The sequence below is a fragment of the Euleptes europaea genome, chromosome 13 (assembly GCF_029931775.1).
Source record: "Euleptes europaea isolate rEulEur1 chromosome 13, rEulEur1.hap1, whole genome shotgun sequence".
NCBI classification, from domain to species: domain Eukaryota; kingdom Metazoa; phylum Chordata; class Lepidosauria; order Squamata; family Sphaerodactylidae; genus Euleptes; species Euleptes europaea.
This window is the reverse complement of record NC_079324.1, coordinates 59,199,638-59,225,493: the sequence shown is the minus strand read 5'-3', so window position 1 is coordinate 59,225,493 and position 25,856 is coordinate 59,199,638. Positions and strand designations below refer to the sequence as shown.

General features: G+C 46.2%; 1 protein-coding gene and 1 non-coding gene across 2 annotated transcripts in view; one reads left to right on the top strand and one right to left on the bottom strand.

The window, feature by feature from the left end:
* The window catches only part of SCARB1 (scavenger receptor class B member 1), a 175,177-nt gene extending 155,297 nt beyond the window's left edge, over positions 1–19,880 (bottom strand). Inside the window, exons 1-7 of the mRNA XM_056859086.1 lie at positions 19,726–19,880; positions 17,248–17,389; positions 15,589–15,792; positions 14,472–14,567; positions 11,049–11,164; positions 7,718–7,884; positions 1,657–1,775 (exon numbers count right to left, since the gene is read on the bottom strand). Of these exons, the coding sequence (XP_056715064.1) occupies positions 1,657–1,775; positions 7,718–7,884; positions 11,049–11,164; positions 14,472–14,567; positions 15,589–15,792; positions 17,248–17,389; positions 19,726–19,859 (978 nt within the window). The 5' untranslated portion in view covers positions 19,860–19,880. The remainder of the gene's footprint in view (positions 1–1,656; positions 1,776–7,717; positions 7,885–11,048; positions 11,165–14,471; positions 14,568–15,588; positions 15,793–17,247; positions 17,390–19,725) is intronic.
* Positions 9,637–9,709, top strand: TRNAF-GAA (transfer RNA phenylalanine (anticodon GAA)). Its single transcript has one exon. It is a non-coding gene; the product is annotated as a tRNA-Phe (tRNA).
* Positions 19,881–25,856: the final 5,976 nt, after the last annotated feature.

Below are 25,856 nucleotides of genomic sequence, written 5' to 3'. Positions count from 1 at the left end.
AAGAGTTGGTTTTTCATATGCTGACTTTCTCTACCACTTAAGGAAGAATCAAACAGGCTCACAATCTCCTTCCCTTCCCTCTCCACAACAGACACAAGGTGTGAGTCGAAAGCCATCTTATAGGACCCATGGACTAACTATATTTTAACACAAAGTCTACACAGAATAAAAGGCTTTTGTTTTTTTCTTATCTTGAGCAATGTTTGTGTCTATGTCAGGATGTGTATTGTGGAATTGTGTTTGTATGACCACTGAGGAAGGTCTCTAAAAGGCCAAAACACGTCTGGTCAGATTTTGAAGAAGAGTTGGTTTTTATATGCCGACTTTCTCAGCCACTTAAGGGAGAATCAAACCGGCTTACAACCACCTTCCCTTCCCTTCCCCACAACACACACCCAGTGAGGTATGTGGGGCTGAGATAGCTTAAGAGAGCTGTGACTAGCCCAAGGTCACCCAGCTGGCTTCATGTGTACGGCTGGGGAAACCAACCCAGTTCATCAGATTAGAGTCCGCCATTCACGTGGAGGAGTGGGGAATCGAACCCGGTTCTCCAGATCAGAGCCCAAACACTACACCATGCTGGCTCTCAAAAAACATTTGGTGGGTTCCAGGAAAGGTGCCGCTGGGCACCCTGGCGCTCAAAGGAATCACGCTGGGGACCCCTGGATTAAGATCTGAGAAATCCAGGGTTCAAATTCCTGTGCTGGATGACGCTTGTTGGCAGCCTTATAGTGTTGTAATGAGAGATAAGATAAAGGAGAACCATGCAGGCCACTGTGAGATACATGGAAAGAGAACATATAAAAACCCACATTAGATAGAAGAGCGCTTACTGTGTCAGCAAAAATTATTTTGGTCTCCAAAACGGGCGAGATCTCATCACTGTGTAGATCACCATTTGGTAGTTGGCAAGCAAAATCCTGCCTCTTTTCAACTAACCCCCAGTGTGCCAGCTCCGAACATGGCATTTGTATCAACTGGTCAGCAAAGAGCTACTAGCCGATAAGGATATTCAGGTCGTTTATGCATGGGTACTTTCACTCATGTTCGCCCCCCGGTCTGTCTCGGTTGTTCCTTGGAGTTATTCATGAGTTTTCCCTCCATTAGAGATGACCTCGCTGCCAGCTTTCACAAACCTCGGTTCTTTCCATTCCTCTGTTAACCCGATTCTTCCCTCTCCCCTGAGCTCAGCCCGGGTGAAATCCCCATGCATAAGGCAAAGCGCGGGACACGCAAGCTTGGTTTCTCTCACAGCCAATTACAAAGCAGTGTGTAAAGAGGCGGGGATTCAAATGGTTCCTGGAAGTTCTTCCTGAGCAGAAGAATGGATATTTTAAAATGAGGTTTGGGATCCCTCCTCCCCATTCCTTTTTTTTTTTTTTTTGTCTTTTAAAATGCATTTTGGCTGGGCACTTGGATTTCCACTTCTCTCTCAAAGAAAGAACTACAGCCCATCACAAAGTGGCATTTCAAGGGGTGGGCTTCTTGTTTTGAGCTTGGAGACTGCTGGTGCATAGCTTCTAAAGAAGAAAGTGTGGGTCCAGTGAGCAACGAACCTCAGATGAAACTCCCATGCATAAATGACCACAGTCACCACAATGATGCCGGCAAGGGAACAGGTGCTGAAATGAGTGGAGGGGGCCATTGTTATCTCACCGGGTGCAGTTCCAGGAATAAACCATGCTTCTCTTCACTGGGGTGCAGGCCATCCACCGTCTCCAGCAGCTCCGGGTCAGCGTTGTAGAAGTGAGGTTGGGAAAGGAACATTGGTGCATCTTGAAAAAGACAGAAACCCAAATGAAGTTGTTTCTATATTATAGAACCATAGAATCATACAGTTGGCAGGGCCATCTAGTCCAGGGTCTTCTAGTCCAACCCCCTGCACAATGCAGGAAATACACAACTACCTCCCACCCAGTGACCCCTCCTCCATGCCCACAAGATGGCCAAGATGCCCTCCCTCTCATGGCCTGCCTAAGCTCATAGAATCAGCATTGCTGACAGATGGCCAGCTAGCCTCTGCTTAAAAACCTCCAGGGAAGGAGAGCTCACCACCTCCCGATGAAGCCTGTTCCACTGAGGAACCACTCTAACTGTTAGAAAGTTCTTCCTAATGTCTAGATGGAAACTCTTTTGATTTAGTTTCAACCCATTGGTTCTGGTCCGACCTTCTGGGGAAACAGAAAACAACTCTGCACCCTCCTCTATATGACAGCCCTTCAAGTACTTGAAGATGGTTATCATTTTTTGGTATTCTGCTTCCATAGTTCTTTATAGTAGATGAAGATGGGGTGAAGCATGAAGGTCATCACAAGTTTCTCTAGGACTACAAGGACTAGAAGATTGCTTTTAAAAATACAGCTTCCTCTCCCTTGCATGCAAAAGGTATGCAAGGCTATTCTATGGGAAAGCAGACAGCACATGGAATTCCCTACATACAGTGCTTCTAGCACTGGTGAATAAGCAGGCCTCGAAAACAGTATCTTGTGTGCCAAAAGCATCCCTTGTATTGAAGGAAGCCAGAATCTGGCCTAAATCATCTTTGTCTTTGCTCTCTGAATGTAACATTTGCACAGCAGGGCAGGTTGCTTGGAAAGCTAGATTAGAGTCCAGTACCACCTTAGAGACCAACAAAAAAATTCCCTTTGTCAGAAGGAAGATTTGATTCTTGAAAGCTTATACCCTGAATATCTTGTTGGTCTCAAAGAAGCTACTGGACTCAAATCTAGCTCTTCTACTGCAGACCAAAATGGCTATTCTCCTAAAGGTAGCTTGGAAGCTTTCCCACTGTATGCCAAGTGTACTTTGCCATCTCCAAGGCTGAGAACTGGGTGGGTGGGGGGGAAAGCACCTTCTCCAAGTTTGCACAGAAAGCGGGCTGCACAGAAAGCGGGTTGTGGATTTGCTAGCTCCTGTGCAGTTAGAAGAAGAGTTGGTTTTTATATGCCGACATTCTCTACAACTTCAGGAACAATCAAATCGGCTTACAATCACCTTCCCTTCCCCTCCCCACAACAGACACCCTGTGAGGTAGGTGGGGCTGAGAGAGCTCTGTGACTAGCCCAAGGTCACCCAGCTGGCTTCAGTGGGGAAACAAATCCAGTTCACCAGATTAGCCTCCACCGCTCATGTGGAGGAGGCAGGGAATCAAACCCGGTTCTCCAGATCAGAGACCACCGCTCCAAACCACCGCTCTTAACCACTATGTTCAACACTCTGAAACAATCTCAGAAACACTTTTTTTCTTTTTTTTAAAGAGAAGAAGAAACAGAAGTGTGTAATTATTCACCAGGAATGTTTTAAAAACTCAGTAGAGTACCTCAAACAGGAACAAGGGGTAAGATCAGACTGATGTTTGTTGATACCATCCGCTGTGCAATTTGCAAAGCCAGGTAGGACTTCTTTAAAACAGGCCCTCCAACCTTCAACTTTGGTCTCCTAAAATGCCTGATCTTGCTCGGGCCTTAATAGCAGCTTAACCTAGCAGCTTAACCTACTTAACCTCATTCTTGAGAGTAATCCCAAGCAAAATGAAGAATAGAGGGCGTTAAAATGTTCCCCAAGATAATGGCTGTGAATGGGAAACCTCATTAAATCCTCTGCAGCCTAGATGGAACGACATTAAAAGGTTCCTCCAACCCTTATTATTCAATCCCATAAACAGAGATTATAGAGCTTCCTTTTAGGAGCGGACTGGTCTCTTTTCCATGCTGACTTGGTGGTTTGAGTCTTACGGCATGGAAAGGAGCCAACATGGAAAAGCGACCGCTCCCATCTTAAAAAGGGTTTTACATACACAAGGTTCCAGTTTTAATCTCCTGAATTAAGAGACTCTCAGATAGCAAAACTGGGAAAGAGAGCCTCTGCCTAAGATCTTGGAGAGCTGAATTTGGAGGTGGTACTCAGCTAGATGGACCAATGGTCTAACGAAAGGGAAGACAGTTTCATACATCCAGGTAACAACCCCACATGGCAGCTACAACATGCCTTGTTGCAAATACAAGAAGAGTTGGTTTTTATATGCCGACTTTCTCTACCACTTAAGGAAGACTCAAACCGGCTTACAATCGCCTTCCCTTCCCCTCCCCACAACAGACAACCTGTGAACAAATCCAGTTCACTAGATTAGCCTCCGCCGCTCATGTGAAGGGGTGGGTAATCAAATCGGTTCTCCAGATCGGAGTCCACTGCTCCAAACCACCGCTCTTAACCACTACACCATGCTGGCTATCAAGCATCAAAACCATGAGAAGATTTGCTTTCACTAAGACTTTCCCTGACCTGAACAGGCCAGTCTAGCCTGCTTTTGTCAGATCTCCGAAGCTAAGCAGGGTCAGCCCTGGTTAGGAGACCACCACGGAAATCCAGGGTTGCCACATGGAGGCAGGAAATGGAAAACTGTCAAGAAATTGGTTCCCTTAAGCAGGTTCTTGTTCAATTCAAACAACGGTTCAGGCTGAGGCCTAGAGGGCTGTATCAACAGAAGTATAGTGTCCAGATTACGCAAAGTGATGTTATCGCTTTACTCTGCTCTGGTTAGACCTCACCTAGAGTATTGTGTTCAGTTTTGGGCACCACAATTTAAGAACGATGTAGACAAGCTGGAACATGTCCAGAGGAGGGCAACAAAGATGGTGAGGGGTCTGGAGACCAAGTCCTATGAGGAAAGGTTGAAGGAGCTGAGTATGTTCAGCCTGGAGAGGAGACTACTGAGAGGCGTTATGATAACCATCTTCAAGTACTTGAAGGGCTGTTATATAGAGGAGGGTGCCGAGTTGTTTTCTGTTTCCCCAGAAGGTTGGACCAGAACTAACGGGTTGAAATTAAATCAAAAGAGTTTCCGTCTAGACATTAGGAAGAATTTTCTAGCAGTTAGAGTGGTTCCTCAGTGGAACAGGCTTTCTCTGGAGGTGGTAAGTACTCCTTCCCTGGAGGTTTTTAAGCAGAGGCTAGATGACCATCTGTCAGCGATGCTGATTCTATGACCTTCGGCAGATGATGAGAGGGAGGGCATCTTGGCCATCTTCTGGGCATGGAGGAGGGGTCACTGGGAGTGCAGGGGGGAGGTAGTTTGGAATGTCCTGCATTGTGCAGGAGGTTGGACTAGATGACCCTGGTGGTCCCTTCCAACTATGATTCTATGAAGAGATGGAAGTTTCTTTCTGGAAACTTAGGTCAAGCTGCTTGTGGCTTCAGAGACTTAGATGAGGGAAGGAACCCACACCAATACCTTTCCTTTTATCCCTTAGAAGCTCCTTGATCAATTGATCTTGAGCAGCATATATCTAGTGTTGGAGGGATATAAGGACTGAAACAAATCTTGCCACTGACAATGTAGCCTTGGGGTCCCTGTCGCTTAGTAAAAAAGGCATTATGTCAGTCACAGAGGCATTGGATTTGTATATTAAAAGGGGGGAAATATAGTGCGATCGAAGTTCCTCGTAAAAGCGGCATTCCAAAAGGGCATGGGCTAATGTGTCAATAGAGCCAGAAGAGCAAGGGCAGATCCTGTCTGAGTATGGTATATTCAGAATTCTGCCCTGCATTACCATAGAAGGGTTAGCATTCAATCTAGCCAAGCAAAAAGCTCTACAGAGACGAGGAGTTGTCAGATAATATGTATAGGCAGGCAGACCACGTGGAGGGGGTATTCCGAAGAACTGGGATGAACAGACGCGACGAGCACGAAAAGTAGTGCTGTTATAATCGAGCTCTTTAATGCACTTTTTAATTTTGGCAAAAGCTTCAGTTTAACCCACACCAATAGGCATAATAGCTTCAAGGCCACAGATGCATAGGAGGATACATTCCATCTCATTAATTCCTCATGAGCGGGAGGTTTTTGTTAACCGAACCCGACACAGCTGCAGAACATCTGGTTCAATTGGCAAACTCACTGGATTGCTCAGAGAACCTGGCTAGTAGCATGTTTCATTGGTCAAGTTACATCTGATTGGTTTACCGGAATCACGCCAACGCAGGTTGTTGAGCATTTAGCTAAGATCTTTTTCTAGTTTTGCCCTGTGTCAAGACTGCAGTTGACTTTGGGACACCTTGATTTGGGGGGGGGGGTGTCTTACTGACCGGAAACCCTGCCTTGGACTTTGGGACTTTATTGGACTCATTCTTTTTGGTAGCATTTGGATACTGAACCAATGCTTGTAAAAGTGCTTAGATTAAACTTATAGCTTTATTATTTTGTCTTCACTGTTCACTGCTCTTTTCATTGCATATTCTTGCACAATTTTAATAAATCACTCTACTTATCTTTGTGGTGTTTTTGAATTCAGGAGGCTTCAACCTGAATCCAGTACTTTGGCCATCACTGGTTTCAGCTACCAGATTAATTTCTGAAACTTGCCCTGTAAGCGTCCTACCTTGCAAGGGTAACTTCCTTGATTTTAGTCCCAGGAAGGCTAGCGGCTTTGTTCCTTGGTCCCTGGTTGTCTGGGTAGAAAAGGGGCTCGTGGTAGCACTACCTTAAGAATTGTGAGGGTTCACAGTTCTGCCTTTTTGGGTTTTGCTTTGCTGGACCTGCCCCCGCACCCAGGGACCTATGGGTTCAGGGTCCCTCGAGACAAACCACCTCTCTTTGTCTCTTGCCTTGGCCACCCATGGGGTTGCCATAAGTCAGCTGAGACTTGATGGCATTTTCCACCACCAAATTTCCCAGACAAGAACTGCCCCCCAATGGGAAGTCAATTAATAGAATCATAGAGTTGGAAGGGGCTATACAGGCCATCTAGCCCAACCCCCTGCCCAATGTAAGATCAGCCTAGAGCATCCCTGACAAATGTTTATTCAGCCTCCGCTTAAAGCAGGGGTGGGGAACGTCAGGCCCGGGGGCCGTATAAGGCCCGTGAAAGCGTTTGGTCTGGCCCTTCGTGGGTCCTGGCAGATCTCTAGCTCAGAAGGATCTAAGACTGGTGATCCGCCCCCTCCCGCAGACAGGAATAGCCTCTATTCAAGGCGGATGTGTTTGTTTTGCTGAGAAAAGGAACCTTTTTTCTGCCTTGAAGAAGAGTAATTAGCTATGGAGCTGCTAGGACTGCCCAAGAGTATAGCAGGCTAATTTTAAGTTGATAATTTTGTATGGCCCGCGAATGATATTATAAATATCTAAATGGCCCTTGGCAGAAAAAAGGTTCCCCACCCCTGGCTTAAAGACTGCCAGTGAGGGGGAGCTCACCACCTCCCTAGGTAGCTGATTCCACTACTGAACAACTCTTACTGTAAAAACTTTTTCATAATATCCAACTGGTATCTCTCTGCCCGCAACTTAAACCCATCCTTGTGAGTCCTATTCTCTGCTGCAAAAGGGAACAGCTCCCTGCCCTCCTCTAAGCGACAGCCCTTCAAATACTTCAAGAGAGCAATCATGTCCCTGCTCAACCTCTTCTTCTCCAGGCTAAACATTCCCAACTCCCTTAGCTTTTCCTCGCAGGGCTTGGTCTCCAGGCCTCCGGTCATCCTCTGCATGCGCTCCAATCCGCCCACATTCTTTTTGGCCTACAGAACTGCATACAATGCTCCAGGTGCGGCCTGACCAATGCTGTGTACAACGGGATTATGACATCTTGCAATTTGGATGTTATGCCTCTGTTGATGCACCCCAAGATCGCATTAGCCTTTTTAGTCACTGTCGAATTCAAACTGACCTACAACTGACGAGTTGCCTCGTTAAACCTTTAGAATGCACAACGTCTGGCAGACATACTTAGCCGGCAGGAGCTCACGTTCATGATTCCGGACTGCCGGCAGGGACAGAAGCCTTCGTTTGGTGGATAGTCTGTTCCGTTTGCAAACATCGTCTTAGGAGCCACATAACGGTATGTCGGTATTCCTTTGATTTTCCCAGGCGCTTCGAACTGAAGTTTTAAGGATCTGAAAGAAAGATTTCAATAGGAAAGTCACCCCCTTCAATGCCAGAGATGCCCGAAGGATAAAACAGCAGTGAACTGACCAAGTCTCACTGGAGTGTGGCTGTACATTCCCTCCACCCCAAGTCCTTAACACACCAACTGCTCGCTCTTTTCATTCACCTTAACCTCTTCTCCCGCTGTCCATTGTATTCTGACCTTACGGAGAAACTGAGACAGAGAGAACATGGCTACACATTTTAATCTATTTCAGTCTATGCTGTCGTTGGCTTTATTGCTGATTTTGACACTTGTGAATAATTTTTTTTAATGAAAATCCAGAAGACAACCACTGCACAAAACAAGAAAAAAGTAGCAATCAGAAACGGTAAAAACTGTTGCCACAGCAATTAAGACAGCAAAAGCTTTTGTTCATTTTGAGTTTTTGACACTGCTTCAGAGCTTTTACGTTTGATTAGTAATAACTGTATCTCAATCCAGCTCTCTTTAGTTTAAAAACTCTATACGTTAGATACTATAAGATATTACGTTGATCATACTAGAAGATGTGTATAGATATATATATTACCAGACTTAATAACAATAAGTAAACAGTGTTATCTATTGTTTAGATATATTGGTTTAAGAGGCTCAGCAAACAGTGTATTAACACAACACAATATTAAGTTGCATAAGGCAGTTAGATTATATGTAGGAGTAAAAATGTATAGATTTGTGCTATGTTAAAGATTCAGTTACTTTTTTGAAGTGAGGCCTCCAGAACTGCACACAATACTCCAGGTGCGGCCTGACCAATGCAGTGTACAGCAGATAAAAGTCTGGATAAAAATGCTACTCTTCAGTGAAAAATTATCACTCGATGTGAGCTAGAGCCAAACTCAAAAGCACAAAGTAAGGTTTTACAAGGAACTGGCTGAGAATATGGGACACCTTTGGTGTTGATCATGTGGTCAACTTGGCTAGAGCCAGGTTGGGGAGGGGCTGTGGCTCAGTGGAAGAGCCTCTGCTTGGCATGCAGAAGGTCCCAGGTTCAATCCCTGGCACCTCTGCCTGAGACCCTGGAGAGCCGCTGCTGGTCTGAGTAGACAATACTGACTTTGGTGGACCAAGGGTCTGATTCAGCATAAGGCAGCTACATGTGTTTTACTGGCCACTCATAGCCAAGGATACTCAAAACTATGTGACAAGACCTTGCTCATGCTTGAAGCAGAAGACACCAGACAGAAAATGCTCCTCCATACTGCACCATTACCACTTGAGCTAATTTCAGTTGACTTCCAGCACGTGGAGAGATGGAGTGGGGGATATGAATACGTCTTGCTAGTTTATAGACCATCTTATCAGATTTGTGCAGGCTTACCCCACCAGGGACAAACCGTGATGAACAGCAGCTGGCCCAATCAACGATTTCATATTGATGCTTGCATTTCCAAAATCGCATCTTACACAATGAAGGTGGAAAGTTCGGAAACACCTGCCATTTGGCAGATGACGTTAGCACCGCCAAGTAACTGGATCACAAATTTCTCCTTATCACAAGGCTCATCAAAAACTAGGAGGAGATGTTCATGTAGACACTCCCCAAAGAACTCAGAAACCACATAACCACAAGCAAATGGACCCACACTTAACCGTCTTTGACTCTTGTACCAATCCCAAATTCAACTCCTCTGTTAGAAACTCTATTCAAAGCACCAGCTGCAAACTCAAAGACAGAGTAGGGTTTAAAATTAACATAAGGGCTTACTATACATTTGCCAGAATAGCTCAGTTGGGAGAGCTTTAGACTGAAGATCTAAAAGTCCCTGGTTTGATCCTGGGTTTCAGCAAATACTTTGGGGAGGGGCTGTGGCTCAGTGGTAGAGCCTCTGCTTGACATGCAGAAGGTCCCAGGTTCAATCCCCGGCATCTCCAGTTAAAGGGACTGGGCAAGTAGGGGATGCGAAAGACCACAGTCTGAGACCCCGGAGAGCCACTGCCTATCTAAGAAGACAATACTGACTTTGATGGACCAAGGGTCTGATTCAGTATAAGGCAGCTTCATGTGTTTATACAGTTTGGGGAAGGGCTGTGGCTCAGTGGTAGAGCATCTGCTCGACATGCAGAAGGTCCCAGGTTCAATCCCCAGCATCTCCAGTTAAAGGGACTAGGCAAGTAGGTGATGTGAAAGACCTCAGCCTAGGACCCTGGAGAGCCGCTGCCAGTCTGAGCAGACAATACTGACTTCAATGGACCAAGGGTCTGATTCAGTATAAGGCAGCTTCATGTGTTCATGTGTATATAGATGGTACAGAATTTAATTGGATTGGCTATTCCCAATAGGCTATTTCCAAATTTCTCTGCTGGAACCAAATCATTCCACTCAGTGTTAAACTTCTGCTAAGCGATGATTCAAGAATCAAAAGCACCAGTCCTTCAAATCCGCTAATTTGATAGCTCTGCAGTAAGACTTTAAATTGGGTACCCCGCAAGCCCTCTCCACCAGTTGACCATACAAGACCTTTCATTGCTAACCTACAAGGTTAACTTACCCAAACTCTTTGACCAGTTGGAAATATTTTATACCAGAAAGTGAAGGTATAGGGAGGGGATTGCCAGGAAACCCATGTTATGTATCTTTTAAGAGGAAAGTGGAATATAAAAACAAATAATCTAAAGGGGTGTGGGTCAACCACAAAGAAGACTAAAGTGGTAGAGCGCCATGGGTCCATATCCTGCCCCCTCCTGAAGACCTTATTTGGTCTAAAGGTAAAGGTATAGGTCCCCTGTGCAAGCACCGGGTCATTCCTGACCCATGGGGTGACTTCACATCCCGACGTTTACTAAGCAGACTTTGTTTACGGGGTGGTTTGCCAGTGCCTTCCCCCGTCATCTTCCCTTTACCCCCAACAAGCTGGGTACTCATTTGACTGACCTCGGAAGGATGGAAGGCTGAGTCAACCTTGAGCCGGCTACCTGAAACCAACTTCCGTCGGGATCGAACTCAGGTCGTGAGCAGAGCTTGGACTGCAGTACTGCAGCTTACCACTCTGCACCAAGGGGCTCCTAAATTTGGTATTTGGTCTACCCCCATGGAATATATTACAACCAAGATAGTTTCATGGAAGGGTGGATCAGAACTTCATGCTCCTGGTCATGTGTCTGGCACTCCATTTCTGCCCAGCTCACCTGCATGCGTCAGGACTGTAGAACTCTACCGGTGAAGAAGGAGTCATAAAAGGAGGCCACAATTCCCCACTAGTTCCGTTGATCTGGTTGCACTGATCGGACCTCCAATACGACACCTACAAGACACAGATTACAACGGGTGTCTGTCACTAGCAGTAGAAAAGAGCAAGAGTCCAGTAGCATCTTTTCAATATATCTTGATGACTTGAGTACTGTGAAAGGAATACTTCTATAGGAGCCTAAGATTATAAAGTCAGCTTTGGATGAAATATACATAAACAAATTTTAGACTTTACAATTTACAAATGGCAGCTTACTCAGTCTACGGATTGCAATTGTCTTATACGTTCGTCCACTTTCAAAATGGCGTAGATATGATATCCAGTAAGGTACAGAGAAAAGTGTAAGCAGTAGCAACTGTAAAAAGATCTGGGCAAGAAATTGTACGCTGTGATACTGGACCAAGACAATGAAATACAACTGAGGAAGTGTCTCACACGAAACGGCTTGTTGAGCCGTCTTGTTCACTATCTATGGACTTTCCACATAAGACTGTGTCATGCCAATATTGATACTACAAATTGGCACTATATAGGCATATATATTGGCACTATATAGGCATATAGCCATCTAGCGATATTGTTTTTACAAATCATATAAGCATTGTATTGCAAGCTTGAAACATTTTTGTATATTGTTTAGATAGTTCATAGAAGTTTAGTGCACACTGGGGGTGGAGAAACACGGGCATTTTTTTCTTTATACTTAATATTCAGGAATGCATAAGTTGAATGATTAAACTTTATATGTGTTTATATGAAATATAGTAGCTATACTATGCACGTTTTTGTGGATAGAATTGTATTATTCAGACCACTGAAGAAGCTGAAATGCGTATGGTCTGAGCTGTGATATTGTTTGGGTATATTGTCACACTGTTGTGTTTTTATGTGTATTTGTCATGCTCAGCACAGATACATAGAGGCTAGGACTGGGCTGCATACAAGTTGTTCATATTAATATTAATATTGTGCTTGTATTAAATTTATTATGTATTATTCACAAAATCACTTGTATCAATATTAGCCCATGATTTCATGTTGACTCCTTACCTTTTGGGTACCTTATTCTAGGTTTATAGGTTTAAGGTTTTTTTCCCCTTTTTGTTGTGGCTGTACCTTAAAGACTAACAAAATTTCTGGCAGGTATGAGCTTTCGTGAGCCACAGCTCACTTCTTCAGAGTCATGAAGCCGTAAAGAGGTAGAGAATCAGGATGGCTGTTCAAGGGCTAAAAACCCACCTCACCTCATCCAGATTCCCCCATGGTTGTTGCACACTTTCCACCCACCCCAGGAGGAATGCTGCAATGTTTTTGACGTGTCCCTGCTGCCCTGATTTGACTTGTGCGCTTCCACTTGAAGCATAGTACCAAGAAACTCCTCCAAGATTCGGGTGATTTGGACAAAACAAGGGACTTGCCCTTCTCTGCTTGCCAGATAAGAGGGGGCGATCACTAGGACTGACATCTGATTAAAGAAATCTTCATTTCTCAAAGGATGAGCTGTTATCAATTACACTGATGCAACATGCTCATAAATAATAATAGCAGACCTGAAGAGAGGGAGAAAGTATTCTATTTTTAGATGATGCTTGTGTCATAGCAAACCCAGCCTTAATAATGGTACAGGTTGAGTATCCCTTATCCGGACTTCTTGGGACCAGAAGTGGTCTGTATTTCGGATCTTTCTGCATATTGGAATATTGGATCTTTCCGTATATTGTAATATACATGAGCTATCTAGAGGATGGGACCCAAATTCATTTGCGTTTTATATACACTTTATAGACATAGCCTGAATGTAATTTATAATTTTGTGTGCGCTGAACCATTAGAAAGCAAAGGTGTGATTATCTCACCAGAATACCTGTATTACCTGTTCCCCGCAGATTGCTCAACCATGTATTTGAATACATGAAGGTTCCTTATACTGAATTTGACCATTGGTACATCAAGATCAGTATTGCCTAAACAGACTGGCAGCTGCTCTCTAGGATCTCCAGCTGAGGTTTTTCACATCAACTACAACATGGAACGTGTCCAGAAGAGGGCAACAAAGATAGTGAGGGGTCTGGAGACCACACACACGAACACATGAAGCTGCCTTATACCAGTTACTGTTTGGGAGTTCCATTTAATACACATGAAGCCGCCTTCTACTGAATCAGACCCTTGGTCCATCGAAGTCAGTATTGTCTACTCAGACCGGCAGTGGCTTTCCAGGGTCTCAGGCAGAGGTCTTTCACACCACCTACTCACCTAGTCCCTTTAACTGGAGATGCCGGGGATTGAACCTGGGACTTTCTGCATGCTGAGCAGGTGCTCTACCACTGAGCCACAACCCCAGACCAAGTCCTATGAGGAAAGGTTGAAGGAGCTGGGTATGTTTACTCTGGAGAGGAGAAGACTGAGAGGGGATATGATCACCATCTTCAAGTACTTGAAGGGCTGTCATAGAGAGGAGGGTGCCAAGCTGTTTTCTGTTGCCCCAGAAGGTCGGACCAGAACCAAGGGGTTGAAATTAAATCAAAAGAGTTTCCGGCTAAACATTAGGAAGAACTTTCTAACAGTTAGAGCAGTTCCACAGTGGAACAGGCTTCCTTAGGAGGTGGTGAGCTCTCCTTCCCTGGAGGATTTTAAGCAGAGGCTAATCAGCTCAAAGGGTCCAGTTTTCAGATCAGCCCAGATATGGGTTGTCCAGATAAGGGATACTCTACTTTTTCCTGCGAAAAAGAGGAAGAAGGGGAGAGGTGTGTGCCTCTAACTAAGACGATGCCTTCCATCACAGAAGCAGTATTCCAACCTGTCTAGAAGAGAAAGGTAACCAACTGTCCTAAGATGAAACCTGCCACCCATGCATTTCTACATACTGACTTGGAAAAACAAAGTTATGAAACCGGCTGCTTGATTAATCAGGGGCACCTCATCAAAAAAAAAAATCAACCAGACAGAACATTTCAGCCCTGCCAAACCAAACCAAAACCCCAAGCAAACCTGCAGCGCCGAACCCAGGTGCAGAATTTTAGCTTCTCCTTGGTGCAGAGCTTGAGCCAATTTGTTCAAGAACTCTGATGACCTTTTGGGGGTTTGTTGGTTTTTTGCTTTTTTTTTGAAGCAGGGAATGTTTAAAAGTTCTCAGGACATGGAACTGTTCAAAATGAGGCCCTGGTTGATGTGAGAAGAGAGCATTCAAAGCAAAGGAAGGCCCAGTAAGACTGAGAAAGCACCGTGCCTCTTTTGCAAGAACCACTGTGAAAGAACAAAAAAGAACGCCGCATGCTTCAAGTGACATCATTGTGTGGAAAGATTGTTTTTTCTCCCTTCAAAACAGACACGAGTTGGCTGACCATAATAATTTCCCTACCTTTTTTAATCCGTTCCAGGTATCCACCATATGGACTTTGGAAATGTCATCAACACCTGTGTTCACCGTGAACAGGCCCATATCAGTGTTGTTGAGCTGATAGAGAGTACAAAACATCTTCAGTGAGTCATTCTGCAACCCCAGCTCCGCATGATCAAGAACAGAGAGAAGCAAGCAAGATCAATTCACATGCTGTCCTCCTAAACAAAGGAGAACATGGAGATGCCCCCAGGAGAGGGCCACAGCTCAGAAGCAGAAGTTGCTAACAATTACTTAACTAAACATCTGTGGAACATCTGCCTGGAGGACTTATACCAATACTAATTTGAACGCCCTCTATATGTGGAGCCCAGGGCTAAATTTCTTGCCGGGTTGGTTTCTGGCCTAAACACTTGTCCTAGAGCTGAGAAACGAGTATTTTTGTTAAAAGATACCGATGGGTTTGTCTCTCAGAGGACTGCCCTGTATGCTCTGGCAGCAAAGAAAATAAGGGCCAATATGGCTGCTAAGGGAGCTGATCTTTCAAGTTGATTTTAATGGTCGCTAGGTCCCATTGGCCGATTGGGACACCACCACAATTATTTTTTCCTTCCGCTTTCAGCTTTTACGAATTCAACCCTATTTTTGTTTAGAATGCGTGCATGAGATGGAGGGTGGGGCAGAGAGACTAGGATTTTCTACCAGGCATCAGAAATGTAAATCCGAGTTATCTTCCTGCATCCCTGCTCTTCTGGTTTCAACCACATGTCTTAGAGAGCCAGCGTGGTGTAGTGGTTAAGAGCGGTGGTTTGGAGCGGTGGACAGTGATCTGGAGAACCGGGTGTGATTCCCCACTCCTACACATGAGCGGCGGAGGCTAATCTGGTGAACTGGATTTGTTTCCCCACTCCTACACACGAAGCCAGCTGGGTGACCTGGGACTAGTCACAGCTCTCTTTGAGCTCCCTGAGCATCACCTACCTCACTGGGTGTCTGTTGTGGGGAGGGGAAGGGAAGGTGATTGTAAGCTGGTTTGAGTCTCCCTGAAGTGGTAGAGAAAGCCAGCATATAAAAACCAACTCTTCTTCTTCTTAAGAGTCCACCGCCCCTCGCTCCTTCCCCTGGCAGTTTTACTCACCCCGACAAATAAGCCAAACTGGTCACCGAAAGGAAGCAAGCCAGGCTTGATGGTGTTCAGGATCGTGATGAGGGGGTCTTTGTACCCCCACAAGATCTCTCCAACCGTCCGGTTCATGAAGGCTTTCTGCTTGAAGAAGGCGAAAGCAGTGCTGACCGCTACCTGCACAGGAGCTGAGAAATCCGCCATCATCACCGCCGCTCCCTGGGGGGGGGGGGGAGAAAAGGCGGCATGGGTTATAGCATGTTCCTGGATGCCACACACACATTCTGGACAGCCACTGGAAATCCAGCCCCCCGCCCCAATGAGTTCAAGAATATGAAAGGGAAGAAGGTGCAGAAAAGAGCAACCAAAAGGATCAAGGGGTTAGAGCAACTGCCCTATGAGGAGTGGTTAAAGCGCTTAGGGCTGTTTAGCTTGGAAAGAAGGCAGTTAAGGGGAGACATGATCGAGGTCTCTAAAATTATGCATGGTATGGAGAGAGTGGACAGGGAGAAGCTTTTCTCTCTCTCTCATAATACTAGAATCCGGAGTCATCGGCTGAAGGTGGAGGGTGAGAGATTCAAAACTGATAAAAGGAACTCCCTGCCTCAGGGTGTGGTGATGGTGGCCAACTTGGAAGGCTTTAAGAGGGGAGTGGACATGTTCATGGAGGAGAGGGCTATCCATGGCTACTAGTCAAAATGGATACTAGTCATGATGCATACTTATTCTCTCCAGGATCAGAGGAGCATGCCTATTATAATAGGTGCTGTGTAACACAGGCAGGATGATGCTGCTGCAGTCGTCTTGTTTGTGGGCTTCCTAGAAGCACCTGGCTGGCCGCAGTGTGAACAGACTGCTGGACTTGATGGGCCTTGGTCTGATGCAGCAGGGCTTTTCTTATGTTCTTATGGCACTCACAGCCTATTTCATGGATAGTCTTGTTTTGTGCTCAGGGGCAACCCTTTATTAAGACAGTAAGGGCCAAACTAGATGTGGCAGCATCCAAAGGTCTGACCTGCAGACATGGCCGGCATTTCAAAACCGTTTCAAAATGCTGTGAGGGCCCAATCTTGATCAGACCCACAGTGTGGTGGGCTGAGGCACTCTTGCCCCACCCACCTTTTCAAGTGCCTGAACACCCTGTTCAGCTGTTTTGACACTTTAAAAAGTGCGGCAGGTGGGGAAATCAGGATCGGGGGCCCGAAGCGTTTTTAAATCGCTTTAAAATAGCAATGGTGCCCACAAGTCGGACCCACGGGTACTGTCATGACTCGCTGGGCCCTAGCTCAATAACGCTTTTTGAAAAAAATTGCTAGATGCCAAAAATGAAAATCCCTTTTCAGACGTTAGTTGCAATAAGATAAACCTGGGGTTACAGATGTAACAAATCTCAGCTTCCTAATCAGCATGGAAGTAGCTTAATCATTTTGAAGTAGGCCTGGTTTATACACAACAGAGAAGGGGGTGATAAAAAGGAATGCAGTAGTTTGGACTGCGGGTTACGGATTCGAGTCTTCCTTCAATGAAGACTCGATGTCAATGAAGTGAAAGCAGGCGATTTTCAGGAAACTGTATTCTGCCCATCATCGTGCACTTATTTTCTTCCATTGTGCTCCTGTGGAGTAATTTGCACACAGGCTGAAACCAGCTTATCTGTTCTACTAAAGCTCTTACCAGCACCAAGACGTTCGGTATCAAAACATAATCCTCTTCTGTCCCGTTTGACATGTCCGGCTGGAAGTGGAAATGCCGGTACTCCCGGTAGGAGACGGTACCATTTTCGTGGAAGGTGATATTGTTTTTCTCCCTGTATTCCCTGCAAGAGAAACCCAACTTCCATCAGTATCTAATTTATTACCTGCAAGATAGAGAGAAGGACAGTGTAGTTCCGGTAAGAGGGACTTCTTGAAAGCGGAATTTTTAAGGGATATGAAGCCGAGAGGTTTTGTTTGTCTTAAAACAAAGTGTAAGCATAATGTAAGCTCAGTCCCTGCAACATAAATCTTCACAAGACCAAAGAAGATACAGTGTGTGTGTGTGTGTGTGTGTTGTGTGTTAAGTGCCGTCAAGTCGCTTCCGACTCATGGCGACCCTATGAATCAAAGTCCTCCAAAACGTCCTATCTTTGACAGCCTTGCTCAGATCCTGCAAATTGAGGGCCATGGCTTCCTTGATTGAGTCAATCCATCTCTTGTTGGGTCTTCCTCTTTTCCTGCTGCCCTCAACTTTTCCTAGCATGACTGTCTTTTCCAGTGACTCTTGTCGTCTCATGACGTGACCAAAATACGATAGCCTCAGTTTAGTCATTTTAGCTTCTAGGGTCAGTTCAGGCTTGATTTGATCTATAACCCACTGATTTGGTTTTTTTTTGGCAGACCACGGTATTCCTAACACTCCAACACCACATTTCAAAGGAATCTATTTTCTTCCCATCAGCTTTCTTCAAAGATACAGGGACACTGGGCAATTCCAGAACTTCAGTTGACCAAACACTAAAGATGGCCCAACCTTAATTGCTTTCCTAGTCTACTTGTTGCTGTCACCGTCCGCTTCAGACGGCCTCACTTCTGTTGCCCTCCATTATCGTTTGACATCATTTATGGGCATACCCGATGATGCACTGCAGGAGAACAAGAGGAGAACAGTCTGGCAATAGAACCAGACTTGGTGGGTGGTGAGCTCTCCCTCACAAGAAGGAGACGGGCTGTGGCTCAGTAGCAGAGCATCTGCTTGGCATGCAGAAGATCCCAGGTTCAATCCCTGCCATCTCCAGTCATGATCATAGAATGGAATAATTGAATCATGGAGTTGGATGGGACCACAAGGATCATCTAGTCCAACCCCCTACTCAATGAAGGAAATTCCAAACTACCTCCACCCACAAGTGATCCCTACTCCAAGCCCAGAAGATGGCCAAGATGCCCTCCCTCTAATCATCTGACTAAGGCCACAGAATCAACATTGCTGACAGATGGCCATATAGTCTCTGCTTAAAAACCTCCAGGGAAGGAGAGCTGACCACCTCCCGAGGAAGCCTGTTCCACTGAGGAACTGCTCTAACGGTTAGAAATTTTTTCCTAATGTCTAGATGGAAACTCATTTGATTTAATTTCAACCCGTTGGTTCTGGTCTGACCCTCTGAGGCAACAGAAAACAACTCAGCACCATCCTCTATGACAGCTTTTCAAGTACCTGAAGATGGTGATCGTATCACCTCTCAGCTGTATGCAGCTCCGTGGGCTGAGCCCATGATTTTGCCAGCGTAAATTCGCACCGGCAAATGTGGCCCTTCCCAGGGCAAAAGGGCGCAGGGAGCTACTGCCAGCCCCGTCCCCAGGAACACCTCTGGTGCCAGCGCCAGCCCGTGCTAGAGATGTGCTGCCCCGGCTGCCCTGGAATCCAAGCGTGGCGCTGCTGCGCCGTTCCCCAGCGCTGGCGCAAGTGCCTTTTTCACTGGCGCAAGTGGTATTTATGCCGGTGCTACGCCTCCTCCTCGTAACTTTCAGCCCCCCTCCTTTGGACTGAGCTGTTAATTACCTTGGCTGAAGGATCTAAACAGATGTGGAAAGAACAGACGGGGAAGATTGAGCACTACAATTACAGGAATTTCTAGGGCTGAGCACTGTTCCTTCGACCAAGAAGTACTGCAGGTATTTATAATCTGCCTAAGTAGGTTTACAAGAATATGGTGGCATTCTTAAGAGTGTCACAATCTATCAGAGATGTAAGGCAGGTTTCTCTTGCCTTTCTTCCTATCTCAATCCACCCAAAACACGTCTGTGCTGTACACAGACATGACTGCAATCCTTTCATTAGGACCAGGGCAGAACAGTTCACAGATTGTCTGACTTGAACTGGACAGATGTGGATTTACATATTTACTTCAACAATAAGGCTCTCAAGGCAAATTACCAAATAAATGCAACACAAACGAGCAGTGTATGGCATCTAATAAGGAACACCCAAGTTAGTCCTTGGATGGGAGCCCACCAAGGAAGTCCAAGGTTGCTGTGCAGAGGGAGAAGAAGGCAAACCATCCCTGTTACTCTCTTTCCCCGAAAACCCCACAGGGATGCCATAAATTGTTTGGGATTTGACAGCAAAATCAACAACAACTCACGCGAGAGACCAACGGAGAGGATGAGCACAAACCTGTAGACGTAAGGTCCACGTTGCTGTACTGCTGGCTTCATACCCACAAGAACTTTATCCGGATTGAGCACCTCGAACAAATAGATTGAGAAGTAGAAAGGGACTGGGAGGTCTTTCCACAGGTGAAAAAACATGGTGTCGGGCTGTATCCTGACATTCTGTGAAGACAAGGAAGGCAACGGGGGGTTAAGGGCAGGTTGAAGTAAACAGAGGCTGGATTTAATCAGTTGCACCGACCTTCACGCGAGCAACAGTCCGAAGGCACGTCTGGGTGCACCGCTGGCACTTGAGATCCCAGCCAGGGCAGCCCAACAGGTAGAAACCAAGTATTTGAAGGGCTGTCACCGTGTCCTGATTTAATTCCAAGGTTTCAGTCTGTTACAGAAGCATAGTGACCAGATCACGCGAAGTGATGGTCTCGCTTTACTCTGCTCTGATTAGACCTCACCTAGAGTACTGTGTTCAGTTTTGGGCACCACAATTTAAGAAGGATGTAGACAAGCTGGAACATGACCAGAGGAGGGCAACGAAGATGGTGAGGGGTCTGGAGACCACGTCCTATGAGGAAAGGCTGGGTGTGTTTAGCCTGAAGAGAAGAAGACTGAAATATGATAACCATCTTCAAGAACTTGAAGGGCTGTCATTTAGAGGATGGTGCCGAGTTGTTTTCTGTTGCCCCAGAAGGTCGGACCAGAACCAACCGGTTGAAATAAAATCAAGAGAGTTTCCGGCTAAATATTAGGAAGAATTTTCTAAGTTACAGCAGTTCCTTAGTGGAACAGGCTTGCCCCCTCCCGTCCAGACAAATTCCATGGGCTCTGTGGGGCTGACAATCACTTGGATTCCCATAAGGCCAAAATGTATTTATTTACTGACTGCGCTTGTACCTCGCCTTTCTCCCCAGTGAAGATCCAAAGCAGCTTACGCTGTTCTCCAGCGTGGTGTAGTAGTTAAGAGCGGTGGTTTGGAGAGGTGGACTCTAATCTGGAAAACCGGGCTTGATTCCCCACTCCTCCACATGAGTGGCAGATACTAATCTGGTGAACTGGGTTGGTTTCCCCACTCCTCCACACGAAGCCAGCTGGGTGTCCTTGGGCTATTCGCAGCTCTCTTAGAGCTCTCTCACCCCCACCTACCTCACAGGGTGTCTGGAAAATGATTGCAAGCCGGTTTGATTGTTCCTTAAGTGGTAGAAAAAGTCAGCATAAAGAAACCAACTCTTCTTCTTCTTCCTCCATTTTATTCTCACAACCCTGTGAGGTTAGGCTGAGAGTGTGTCACTGGCCCAAAGTCCCCCAAAAGCGAGGATTCCCAAATCCTCTTAACCACTACACCCCACTGGCTCACAAGGATTGAGTCAGAGACACTAATCTATTTCCGCATCAATCTCATGGTGTGCTGTTATCTCCATCTACTCTCTCTGTTCTTTGAATAATTTCACAAATCTCAATTACGTCTCCAAATAGTTCTTGCAGTTTGGTTTAGAAACACAGCTGAAGAGGCAACGCTATCAACGTGCTCTGGGAACCATCAGAAACTCTCCAAGGGACTCCGCAACCCTTTGAGAAACCCGTCCAGCTTTTCCAAAGCTCCTAATCATGGGGACAGAAAGTCAGAGGAACAGTTCCGGGATTTATTTTGAGAGAGCAGAAGAGTAAGAATTACCAGTCCTCTGAGGAACCCGCTGCAGGACAGGCCAGCTCCGTAACAGCAACTCACACAGAGATCAAACAGGCAACCTCCCCCTGTGTGTGTGTGTGGGTGCTTTGGACTCAACAGAACCTGACGTATGGCAACCCTATAGGATTTTCAAGGCAAGAGACATTTGAAGGTGGTTTGCCATTGCCTGCCTCTGAGCCAGACCCCTGGTATTCCTTGGAGGTCTCCCATCCAAATACTTGCCAGGGTCGAAGCGGAGAGTATGGGACTGGCCCGAGGTCACCAAGCAAGCTTCCGTGGAGCAAGTGGGGATTTGAACCTGAGTTTTCCAGGTCCTGGTCTGACCCTTTAACCACTACACCACGCTGGCCCATTTCTAGGGGCACACAATTTGGTATTTATTGAACTATTTATGCCCCACCTTTTCCTTATGACTCAAAGGTGGTTTAAATTCCAAAAATAAAATACAGTAAAACTGCATTTGTCCCCTGACGGTTGCCAACCTCCAGGTACTAGCTGGAGATCTCTTGCTGTTGCAACTAATCTCCAGCCGGCAGAGATCAGTTCCCCTGGAGAAAAGGGCCGCCATGGCAGTTGGACTCTATGGCATTGAAGTCCCTCCCCTCCCCAAACCCCGCCCTCTTGAGGCTCTGCCCCCAAAACCTCCCACCGGTGGCGAAGAGGGACACGGCAACCCTAACACACACACCCAAACACCTGTAGCTTAAACCCCACTAAAAACTCTTGCAAATAAAGAGTTACAGGGCCTCCTAAAAACCTCTAAGCAGTGACCCCCCCATCTTCTCAGGGGGGCTGGTCCCATGAGAAATGGGCTCTAATAGATGCCAAGTGGATGACCTTAAGCAGGGGAACAACCAGAATGTGGCAACCCAAAGACCTTTGCTGGGAACGTGTGGGCCACACAGGGACGGACCATCCTTCCACATTTCAAATATAAAAGAGGGTGTGGAGAGAAACAGCTGGAAACACCGTGTGACATTTACCAACTGTATATAAAAATATGTAAATAATAGCACTCCAAAGAAAGGGCAATACTTAAGAATTAGTGAAGTTATCCAAAAAAAGGATATTGCAGAGCTTGAGAAGGTGCAGAAAAGAGCAACCAAAATGATCAGGGGGCTAGAGCAACGGCCCTATGAGGAGCGGTCAAAACGCTTGGGGTTGTTTAGCTTGGAAAGAAGGCGGTTAAGGGGAGACACGATAAGAGGTCTATAAAATGATGCCTGGTATGGAGAGAGCGGACAGGGGGAAGTTTGTCTCCCTCTCCCATAATACTATAGGCGGGATCATCTGCTGAAGATGGAGGGTGAGAGATTCAAAACAGATAAAAGGAAGTCTTTCTTCACATGACGCATCGTTACATTGTGGAACTCCCTGCACCAGGATGCGGTGATGGCTGCCAACTTGGAAGGCTTTAAAGAGGGGAGTGGACATGCTCATGGAGGAGAGGGCTATTCATGGCTACTAGTCAAAATCATGGCTATTCATGGCTACTAGTCATGATGCATCCCTATTCTCTCCAGGACCAGAGGAGCATGCCTGTTAACTAGATGCTGTGGAACACAGGCAGGACAATGCTGCTGCCGCCGTCTTGTTTGGGGGCTTCCTAGAGGCACCTGGTTGGCCATTGTGTGAACAGACTGCTGGACTTGATGGACCTCGGTCTGATCCAGAGTGGCCTTTCTTATGAAGTTATGAGATATAAGTGGGGCAATTTCCTCTCCCCCACTTCTAGAAGAGTTCCAAAGCTAAAAAAGTAATTAGGCCCCTGTTGCCAACCAGTGGCTGTTTCACCGTTACTGTAACCAAAGAAATGGCTCTCTGTTGGAATTTACAATAAACCGACCTCGCCTATCTATTAACGCCCCTCCAAGAAGCTCAGAGTGGCACATACGAATGCCAGGCTCCAGGTGGGGACCTGGAGGTCCCCCAGAATTACAGCACATCTCCAGACTACAGAGATCAGTTCCCCTGGAGAAAATGGATGTCTTGGAGGGTACACTCTCCTGGTATACCCCCCGAAGGACATTAAGATCATCTGATGAGAACGTGCTGGCGGTCCGCAGGGACTGTAAGACAGAGCTTTTCTACCAGGCCTACAATTGAGCGCAGTTGTGAATATCATCTATACTGACCTCCACACCCCTCAGTGGTAGAGCCTCTGCTTGGCATGCAGAAGGTCCCAGGTTCAATCCCCGGCATCTCCAGTTAAAGGGACCAGGCAGGTAGGGGATGTGAAAGACCTCTGCCTGAGACCCTGGAGAGCAGCTGCCGGTCTGAGCAGACAATACTGACTTTGATGAACCAAGGGTCTGATTCAGTATAAGGCGGCTTCACGTGTTCATGTGTGTTCCCCCTTTAGGTATCTGAAACAGTCTTATCGAGGGGCAGCCGCCTGTGCGGGCTCTCACAGAGGTGCAGGATTCTTCCGCCATCTATGATTAGTGTTTTAATGTTTGGTTTTAATGCTTGATTTTAATGGTAAGTTTTATTATTGTTTTATGGTTGAAGTTATAAAACGATGCTATCCGCCTTGAGCCGGCTTGCTGGGGAGGGCGGACCACAAATATGATCAACCAATAAATAAGACTCTATGGCGTTGCACCCCACTGAGGTCCCTGCCCTCCCAAGGCTCCATCCCCCAAATCTCCAGGAGTTTCCCAGCCTGGATTTGGACACCCTACCCCAGACCTCCCCGCCATTTCCCCTCCCTCCTCCCTAGCACCGAAATACATTTTGCCAGCTTAAAAAAAAAACAGAAGTTGTTATAGCGCTATAGAGTTAACACACTATAGTGATACAGCTACTATCTACTGGGAGGAGAGATTCTGCCCCTGTAAATCAGGGGACTTATAAATGACTGAGCATGCCCTCCTGAATTGTAATTTTTACACATAGTTTATTGAGCCCCTCTTATTGAGAATGGGACCTGACAGGGCAGGAGAAAAGATTGAGAGGCTCCTACAAGGGGATAATTCTTCAATCGCTTCACGGGTTGTGAAATTTTACACGGCAGCAATGAAAATTCATCGCCATAGAACAGTCTCTTAGCCCAATTGGCAGATGTATCTCAGCTGTTATTTCTCTTTTCAAGTGTTATAAGACTAGGACTGTAATTCTTTGTTTGTAAGAATATATTAGTCCGTGTTTCTTCGTTTATTTACGGCCCTTAGCCAGATAAAACATCCATCCATCTATCCATCTATCTATCTTAAAGCAAGCCAGCAAAAAGGCCACAGGTGATTGTGGGGAGGAAGAAGAATGGCGGGCATGATAGGGAGGGGAAACCAGAGAATCCCCCCCCCACGTGGACGCACCATCGTCACTGGATTTGCATCTCCAGCGACAGCACAAGTCCCAATTTTTGCAGCCCCTGCCCAAGAAGAAACCACAAGCTTCAGATGTGGAGCCGTTGCTTGCCATATTCAGAACGGGCAACCCAGGACTAAAGGAAAAAATGGCTTCAAGGAAAGTAAGCCGGGCTCAGGAAGTGCTAACTTGGGGCGTAGGTGAAATTGAGGCAAATTGACTAACTACGTTTAATTAGAGCAGCGGATTAGGATCATCATACCTTTAAATACAGTAATTTCCGAGGAACACCATGAGCTATTCCCATGTTGCCAATGCTAACTTATGCAACCATGCTATCCATACGCCTTTCAGTAACAACGCAACGTGTTTTCGTTTTGGTTCTTGTTACCCCACGGTCTCAGCCTTGGCCTGTCCTATGCCTGATAAATATAATCAAGCATGTTTTGTTTATGTCCTTCATTTTACTCTTCCTTTCATAGAATCATAGAGTTGGAAGGGACCACCAGGGTCATCTAGTCCAACCCCCTGCACAGTGCAGGAAATTCCCAACTACCTCCACCCACATCCCCAGTGACCCCTACTCCATGACCCCTTTCTCTCTAACCAGGACCCAAAGTGGCATACGTTGGTCTCCTCTCCTTGTACAAGGCTGAGAGTGTGGCTGGCCAACGGTCACTCAGTGAGCTCCCGTGGCAGAACCAGGATTCGAACGTGGGTCTCCCAGATCCTAATCTGACACACTAACCCCTACACCGCACTGGCTCTCCAAATACTTCTAGGGGAAAGGGTGGGAGTAGAATACATGGTGTAAACGACGAAGAGGTACAATATATAAAATAGGTGTGTCACACTAACAGGGACTTGGTAGAAATTAAATCAAAAGAGTTTCCGTCTAGACATTAGGAAGAATTTTCTAACCGTTAGAGGGGTTCCTCAGTGGAACCGGCTTCCTCGGGAGGTGGTAAGCTCTCCTTCCCTGGAGGTTTTTAAGCAGAGGCTAGATGGCTATCTGTCAGCAATGCTGATTCTATGACCTTAGGCAGATCATGAGAGGGAGAGCATCTTGGCCATCTTCTGGGCATGGAGTAGAGGTCACTGGGTGTGTGTGTTGGGGGGGGGGTAGGTAGTTGTGAATTTCC